Source organism: Serinus canaria, chromosome 1 (assembly GCF_022539315.1).
Source record: "Serinus canaria isolate serCan28SL12 chromosome 1, serCan2020, whole genome shotgun sequence".
Classification (NCBI taxonomy): domain Eukaryota; kingdom Metazoa; phylum Chordata; class Aves; order Passeriformes; family Fringillidae; genus Serinus; species Serinus canaria.
Genome location: NC_066313.1, coordinates 114,503,277 through 114,511,727, shown reverse-complemented (window position 1 = coordinate 114,511,727; position 8,451 = coordinate 114,503,277). Strand labels below are relative to the sequence as shown.

General features: G+C 56.4%; 1 protein-coding gene across 1 annotated transcript; it reads left to right on the top strand.

Annotated features, from left to right (window-relative positions):
- The first annotated feature begins 5,971 nt into the window (after nt 1-5,971).
- Nucleotides 5,972-7,917, top strand: LOC103824471 (olfactory receptor 52I2-like). The gene is given in 6 exon segments (XM_050976814.1): nt 5,972-6,251; nt 6,307-6,405; nt 6,408-6,578; nt 6,581-6,671; nt 6,673-6,878; nt 7,835-7,917. Coding segments are annotated over 6 exon segments (930 nt in total).
- The last annotated feature ends 534 nt before the right edge of the window (nt 7,918-8,451 follow it).

Below are 8,451 nucleotides of genomic sequence, written 5' to 3'. Positions count from 1 at the left end.
TGCACGGCAGGAGCTCCCGATGGGACCCCACTGGAAGGTTTGGGGTGGGAAGGGGCTCCTCAGCTGTGCCCAGGCTGGCTCCCAGCACACAGAGCTCATCCTGCAGCAGAGCCATGCCCTGGGGCTGCAGTGAAGGGCTGAGCAGCCCAGCAGCTGATGGGTTTCTGGGGCACTCGGAGCCTGTCAGGGGCTCCACTTGGCTGGGACGTGCTCCTTCCCTTGCAGCACAGCCCTGAGTGACACTCAGGCAGACAGCACAAACATTCATCTGCAATTTACCATTGTGTCATCTTTCTCTTGCATTTAACCAGGGCCTATAATTTGGAAATTTATTTTTGGAAGAAGAAAATCAATAACACTTTGTGGAAGCAGAAAGTTCTAGCACAAACCCAATTAAGATCTTCATTTCCTGAATTAGGCACAAATTAACTCATTATCCACACAGCAAAATCATATTTGCAAACAGCAGCTTGAGATGTGTTTTGGGGTGGGTTTTGGGGTGGGTTTTGGCAGTGAGGGGGTGCACGGTGCCCAGGAGGGAGCTCTGGGCTCTCCTGTGCCAGGCACAGGTGGTTCCACATGGATCAGGAACTGACCCATCACAAAATCCTGGAACCACAAAATCCCAGATGGGTTTTGGTTGGGAGGAACCCCACAGCCACCCAGTGCCACCCCTGCTATGGCAGGGACACCTCCCACTGTGCCAGCCCCAGCCTGGCCTGGGACACTGCCAGGGGTGGGGAATTGTGGTGCCTTTGTGTAAATGTATTTATTATAAAGGGCAGAAAATATCAAAGAGAGCAGGTACAGCCCTGAAGGGTCTGAAGGGCCCCACCTGGGCAGGTGCACCCCCAAAGGAATGAGCCCACACTGGATTTGACTGTCCAGTTTATCACTTCATCTCTCAGCATCCCAAATTCCCCCGTGATCCCTCACATTCAGTACCCTGGGTAGAGGGTACACAAAAAGCTTCAAAACAACCCAATTCCATCCTTTCCTCTATGTGCAAAGCTCAGTTCCTGCACAACTAAATTGGGAACCTCCCACAGGTGTGAAAAAGGACTAGTTATATACTTTATTTATATATTATATATCTATTTAAATATGATATTTGTATTTTTTCCCTTTCCTTGGCCGTGGGCTCGGTGCTGGAGAAAGAGCTGCTGAGGACACCCTGGGGGAAGCAAACACAGACCCTACAAAACCCTGTGACCTCAGGGCAGCAGGGGCCACCTGGGTGAGGGGATTTCTTACCTGCTGGCTGGGATGGCAAGAGCTGGATCAGGGATTCAGCAGTAAAATAGGCCAGGTTTGCTCTCATGCCTCATGAGGAACCTCCTTTTGTATCAGCACAGATTTATAAATATTCCAGTTCTGCGGTTCCTTGTTCTAAGACTTGGGGGAAATAAAGGAGGTAGGTACATTAAATCAGTGGAAATATTATGGATTTCATTATCTTCAGCATGTCTCAGAGCTGCTGATTTGTGTTTGATCTGTGAATCAGCTCTGCAGCAGCCCCACACATCAATAACTAATTCAGGCAACAGAAATTATGTCGGAGTCACAGGAGGACAAACACACTGAAAAGACAGATTAAAAAAAAATCAGTGTTCTCATGTTTGTGTTCTTCCCCATGAGCTGAAGCTGCTCTCCCTCAGAATCCCAAATCCCTGGGGCTGGCAAAGCCCTCCCAGCCCAGGCAGTGCCAGCTGTGCCCCGTGCCCACCTTGTGCCCAGCCCAGAGCACTCAGTGCCACCTCCAGGGGACACCTGCAGGGATGGGCACTGCAGAGCTCCCTGGGCAGCCCCTGCCAAGGCCTGAGCCCCCTTTCCATGGGCAAATTCCTGCTGCTGGCCAAGCTGAGCCTGCCCTGGCCCAGCCTGAGGCCGTTCCCTCTGCTCCTGTCCCTGTGCCCTGGGAGCAGAGCCCGACCCCCCCGGCTGTCCCCTCCTGGCAGGGACTTGTGCAGAGCCACAAGGGCCCCCTGAGCCTCCTTTGCTCCAGGCTCAGCCCCTGCCCAGCTCCCTCAGGAATTCTCCAGCCCCTGCCCAGCTCCCTCAGGAATTCTCCAGCCCCTTCCCAGCTCCATTCCCTGCTCTGGACACGCTCCAGCCCCTCCAGGTCTCTCCTGCAGGACCAGAACTGGGCACAGCCCTCGAGGTGTCACACAGTGCACAGCACAGGGGACAATCCCTGCCCTGGCACAGCCCGGGTGCCATCAGCCTCTGGCACACCTGGGCACACCTGGGCTCGTGTCCAGCACCCCCAGCTCTCCCAGCCTGGCTCCAGAGGGGCTCCAGCCCTGGAGCAGCCCTGTGGCTCCTCTGGACTGTCTCCAGCATTTCCACATCCACCAGGGTTAAAATATTGCCCTGTATGCCCCAGGATCTGTTTGGCATCTTGGTGCTGGGACAGACATCACCCCCGCAGTGGGAGTAGTGCATTTGTTTATCATTTCTCTTCCTGGCTATTCCCAGGCAGCAGCTTCTCCCCCGGGATGACTCAGTCCCTCAAGCCCCAGCAGTGATTAGGGACATCATCTTCCCTAAGACACTCAAATATTTCCATGCAGGTCTTTTTGCAGGCTGAGGCATTGCTGTGGGAGGAAACAGTACCTGCAGAGGTTGCAGGCACAGGCAGGATCAGGTCTCACTTCATCCTGGGTATGAATTTTTTCCTTTTAACCTGGTGTTGGGGCAGTGTTTTTAAGTGCAGTGCCATACTCTGAGCCAAGCTCAAACTTTAGTGAGATCAAGGAGGAATATGAAAGAATCCAGCCAGAAAAGCTGCTGTGCCAGTGCATCTAAGTGGGCTTTGGCTCTGATGGAGGTAATGAGCTGCTTCACCACCTCCAGACACCCCAGACTTAGTGAATATTGTGGTCAAAATTCACTAAATGTGAATTTATGTGCCAGTCACAGGCATGCAACCACCACTGGCTGCCTCATTGAGGTTAATTACAACAGTGCTAATTACCTGGCTCTTCCTTGGTCAAACCCACCTCAAACAAGCTGCAGACATGCAGGGGTGACATCTGCCAACCCTGTCACCTGGCTGAGCTGCAATTCCCTGCTCCCAGCTCCGGCCTGCCCCTTGTGCCTGCACACGCCTGGGAACAGCAAACACGACTGGGAGGAGAATGGAGCTTGGGAAAATCCCGAGCTCTGGGGAGGTACAGCCTTGGAGCAAGGAAAAAGCACCTGGATGGGAGATTTGGGGGGAGTTCAGGGTTACAGCAGTGGGGTCCCCAAACCCACCTGGCTGCACCCTCCTGCCAGGCAGCTGTGGAGAGCCAGAAGGGCCCCCTGAGCCTGAAGGAGCAGCTGCTCCAGGTGTGATGCTTCACACAGGGCTGGGACTTTGAACTGGACACCTCTGTGAGTGTGTGGTCCTGAGGAGAGTCAGTTTAGATGGGATGTTGGACAGGAATTGTTCCCTGGGAGGGTGCTGAGGGGCACAGGGTGCCCCTGGATCCCTGGCAGTGCCCAGGGCCAGGCTGGACACTGAGGCTGGAGCAGCCTGGGACAGTGGGAGGTGTCCCTGCCATGGCAGGGGTGGCACTGGAGGGGATTTAGGGTCCCTCCCAGCCCAAACCAGTCTGGGATTCTGCAATAAGGAAACAAGGCACTGTGAACCAGAAGGAACCAGTAAAGCTGAGCCTGGCTGAGCAGCACTGTTAATAACCTGGAGGGCTTTGTTACCCAGGATGAAGTGCAGAAACTGCTGCCCCGAGGACTGAGTACCTCAGAGAGAGAGGAGGGAGGGAGGAGCTGTTTTTTCCCAGGCTCAGGATTACAGCATCTCAGACGTGTTTGCCCTTTCCAAACAAACAATTCCAGCACGAGACGTGGTTCCTGCTGGAGTGGTCTGTGCCAGCTGCCATGGGGGTCACAGGTGCCAGGCTGGAAACAGAGTCCTCTGAGCAATAAACCAGCATCAACACCATCCCTGGGCAGCGATGGCACGATGCTGACTTTGCAGTGCTCGGCCTCGCATGGCCAGTGACCATGGCTGAGCCAGGCAGAAAAACCTCTTGGTTTGTGTCCCTGACCAGAGCCAGGCAGAGCCTCTTAGTTTATGTCGTGGGGAGGACTCAAAGTGACTTAGAGGAGAGATTAAACTGTTTTGGGATCAAGGAAGTCAAATGCTTGGAAAGCCAAGGGGGTGAGGTCCAGCCCTTGGCTAAAGCAGAGGATACAAGTGCCTGAGAAAATTGCATCCCATTCCCAAACTGCCAGCAGCCCGGTTTAACCCTTCCATGCCTGTGTTCCCTGTAAAACAGGACCAGTCACAGCGTTTTCCTCTTGTGCCAGGGCTGGAGGGGATACAGCACTGTTTTCCTCTCCCACAGAGACCCCGTGGGTGGGATGCCATCCAGAGAGGGGCTGCAGCAGGGCCAGCCCCACAGCTGACAGTGCTGTTTCTCTCAGGGCTCCAGGCCAGGGAAAGCCTCAGCCCCTGTGCAGGAGCACCGGCTCTCCCACCAAAAATCCTCTGGGCAGCACGTGCAGAGGGGCAAAGGCACGCCCCATTTCCCAGGGTGGGGGTCAGATGGGACACCCAGCCCAAGACATGGTGTGGCTTCCACCTGCACAGGTGTGTGGGTGAGCAGAGTCCTGCTGAGCTCGTCCTCCAGGTGCTCTGGGTCTCCCTCTCCCTCCTTAGGTTCTTATCCTGATGGAAAATAAATGTGCTCAACCCTGAGTTTGTAACTGCCAGGCTGTGGAGGGGAGGGATGGGATGGGATGGGATGGGATGGGATGGGATGGGATGGGATGGGATGGGATGGGATGGGATGGGATGGGATGGGATGGGATGGGATGGGATGGGATGGGATGGGATGGGATGGGATGGGATGGGATGGGATGGGATGGGATGGGATGGGATGGGATGGGATGGGATGGGATGGGATGGGATGGGATGGGATGGGAGGTGAGAGAACTCCCACAAGTTCGGGCTGAGAGCCTGTGAGTTTGTGCCTTGTCAGGGACAGCCTGCTCTGCTCTGGCAAGCTCCTGGTGGAAGATCCTCCAGGCAATTTCTCCAGGTGAATCTGGTGTGCCAGCAGGGTCTGGTGTGTCAGCCTGGTCTTTGCTGCTTTCTGGGGAGAAGCAGCAGAAAAATTTTCAGCACGAACAAAGGTGTAGATCCTGCCCACCACACTCAGACTCTTGTCCCTCCAGAACTGTTCTCTGGAGTTTCTGTTACCTTCAAACTTCTCCCATCTGAATAAACCCTCAGAAATTGGTGTTTTCTTCTGCCTGCCTGCCTTTGCAGGATTCTGTCATGGGCAGATGACAGAAGGCAGAGCAGCAAAAGGGAACTTCAAGATCACATTTAATGTCCCAGAGTACTGTTTTGCTCTACAAATTTGGAAGAATTTCCTGTGCTGGCCCCACTGAGGGAAGCCAGGGCTGGAGGCTGACCTTGCTGTCCTTGTTCTCTCCTCTTACAGCTCATTTCAGGATGTCACTGAGCCCTGGCAAGCAACCAACAAAGGAATCAGCCCTTCACAAGCAATAGACTAAAAGTCCCTTGGTTATCCATGATGGCACAACCTGAAACACTGAACTTCTTCCCCTCATAGGAACTTTCTAGCCACAACAACCCCCATTTATTCTGCATTTCTGACCCATTCCCCCTAGCTGGTGATCACAGAATCCCCAGATCCCTGGGGTGGAACAGCCCTGCCAGCCCCATGGCCACCTTGTGCCCAGCCCAGAGCACTCAGTGCCACCTCCAGGGGACACCTGCAGGGATGGGCACTGCAGAGCTCCCTGGGCAGCCCCTGCCAAGGCCTGAGCACCCTTTCCAGGGAGAACAGATGATATGCTGTTTCACACATCATCATAATTATCTGGATTCCTGATCTGGCTCTTGCATTGATGCAGAGTCCCCACCTTATCCCCCTGGTACCTCGGGACTCAAAGTTTGGTGTATATTTTCAAACACAAATGAAGATTCTCCTGAATGGCTTCTGATTCCTTCAACAGGAGCTCCTCCTCCTTCATGCTGGTGGGTGTCCCTGGCCTGGAAGCTTTCTCCACCTGCCTGGGCATCCTTTTCTGCCTGGCCTATGTGCTTGCCGTGGAAGGAAATGGGGTGGTTTTGCTGGTGCTGAGGCGGGACAGGGCCCTGCATGCCCCCAGCCACAGCTTCCTGGCCATGCTGGCAGTCACCGATGTGCTCATGGTGACGGCCGTGGTGCCTGAGCTCCTGGGTGTGCTCTGGCTGGGCTCTGCCGCCATGGGCCCTGCTCTGGCTGGGCTCTGCCGCCATGGGCCCTGCTCTGGCTGGGCTCTGCCGCCATGGGCCCTGCTTCCTGCAGGTGTTTCTGGTGCACTCCGGGACCGCCGAGGAGTCGGGGGTGCTGCTGGCCACGGCCCTCGACCGCCACGTTGCCATCGCCACCCCCTGAGGTACCGGCGGCTCCTGGGCGGCCGGGCCGCGTGCCAGGCGGGCCTGGCAATCGCGCTGAGGGCTGTCCTGTGCGTGGTGCCCCAGACGGGGCTGCTGACGTCCCTGCCCTGCTGCGGCCCCCGCCGGCTGCCTCACTCCTACTGCGAGCCCCTGGCCGTGCCAGCCTGGCCTGCGCCAGCCCCGCCACCAGCGGCCTCTACAGCGTGGCCTGGTCCTCCCTGCTGGGGGGGACGGACGCGGCCCTCGTCACCGTCCTACGGCATGGTCCTGAGGGCTGTCCTGGGAAAGGCATCCCTGAGGAAGGCCCTGAGCGCGTGTGGGTGCCGCTTGTGCGCGGTGCTGCTGTCCTGCGTGCCCGGGATGGTGTCCCTCTGCTGCCAGCGCTTCCCCAGCGCCCTGTCCATGGGCAGGCGGGTCCTGCTGGCCGACCTGTACCTGACCCTGCCCGCCATGCTCATCCCCCTGTGTACAGCCTGAGGAGCAGGCAGATCCGCCATGCTCATCCCCCTGGTGTACAGCCTGAGGAGCAGGCAGATCCGCCATGCTCATCCCCCTGGTGTACAGCCTGAGGAGCAGGGAGATCCGCCATGCTCATCCCCCTGGTGTACAGCCTGAGGAGCAGGCAGACCCGCCATGCTCATCCCCCTGGTGTACAGCCTGAGGAGCAGGCAGATCCGCCATGCTCATCCCCCCGGTGTACAGCCTGAGGAGCAGGCAGATCCGCCATGCTCATCCCCCCGTGTACAGCCTGAGGAGCAGGCAGATCCGCCATGCTCATCCCCCCGGTGTACAGCCTGAGGAGCAGGAGGATCCGCCATTCTAATCCCCCTGGTGTACAGCCTGAGGAGCCGGTAGATCCGCCATGCTCATCCCCCTGTGTACAGCCTGAGGAGCAGGCAGATCCGCCATGCTCATCCCCCCGGTGTACAGCCTGAGGAGCAGGCAGATCCGCCATGCTCATCCCCCCGGTGTACAGCCTGAGGAGCAGGCAGATCTCGCCATGCTCATCCCCCTGTGTACAGCCTGAGGAGCAGGCGGATCTGCCATGCTCATCCCCCTGTGTACAGCCTGAGGAGCAGGCAGATCCGCCATGCTCATCCCCCTGTGTACAGCCTGAGGAGCAGGCAGATCCGCCATGCTCATCCCCCTGTGTACAGCCTGAGGAGCAGGCAGATCCGCCATGCTCATCCCCCTGTGTACAGCCTGAGGAGCAGGCAGATCCGCCATGCTCATCCCCCTGTGTACAGCCTGAGGAGCAGGCAGATCCGCCATGCTCATCCCCCGGTGTACAGCCTGAGGAGCAGGCAGATCCGCCATGCTCATCCCCCTGGTGTACAGCCTGAGGAGCAGGCAGATCCGCCATGCTCATCCCCCCGGTGTACAGCCTGAGGAGCAGGCAGATCCGCCATGCTCATCCCCCTGTGTACAGCCTGAGGAGCAGGCAGATCCGCCAGGCCCCGCTCAGGATGCTCCTTCCCAGCAAGGGCTGTGCCTGATGTGGGAGCAGGGGGTTCCAGGGGTGATATATGTTATACAATAATTTGTGCTGAAGGGAATTAAAACCACAGCACCCTGTGTACCATGGCAGTGTGGGGCAACAAGCAGAAATAGGCGACGTGATAAAGAGTGGAGATTCAAACACCAGGACACTGGCTTCAGGGATGGATATTTCAAGGGATTTCTTTCCATCTGACAAGACCCCAGCAGGAGGCATTTGATAGGCATCATCAGAAGTTTATCCCAGAAAGTTCTCACCTGTCAGGATTCCAGAGATTACCCATCAGTTCCGGGAAATGCGGCAGCAAGAAAGAAAAACCTATGAAAATAAGCTAAAATATGCTAAAGAAAGGCCCCTTCCAGAGCCCAAAAGACTGTATAAAATGGACCCCTTAGAAATGACATTTGGAGACCCACAGGGACTTTGGTGTGATAGAGGCCAAATCCTGAGTCTCCCAACCCTGATTGCCTGGCTCAGAGTTGAAATTGCTTGTGGCTTTTGCCAAAGTTGAACTTGGATAATTTAATAAATT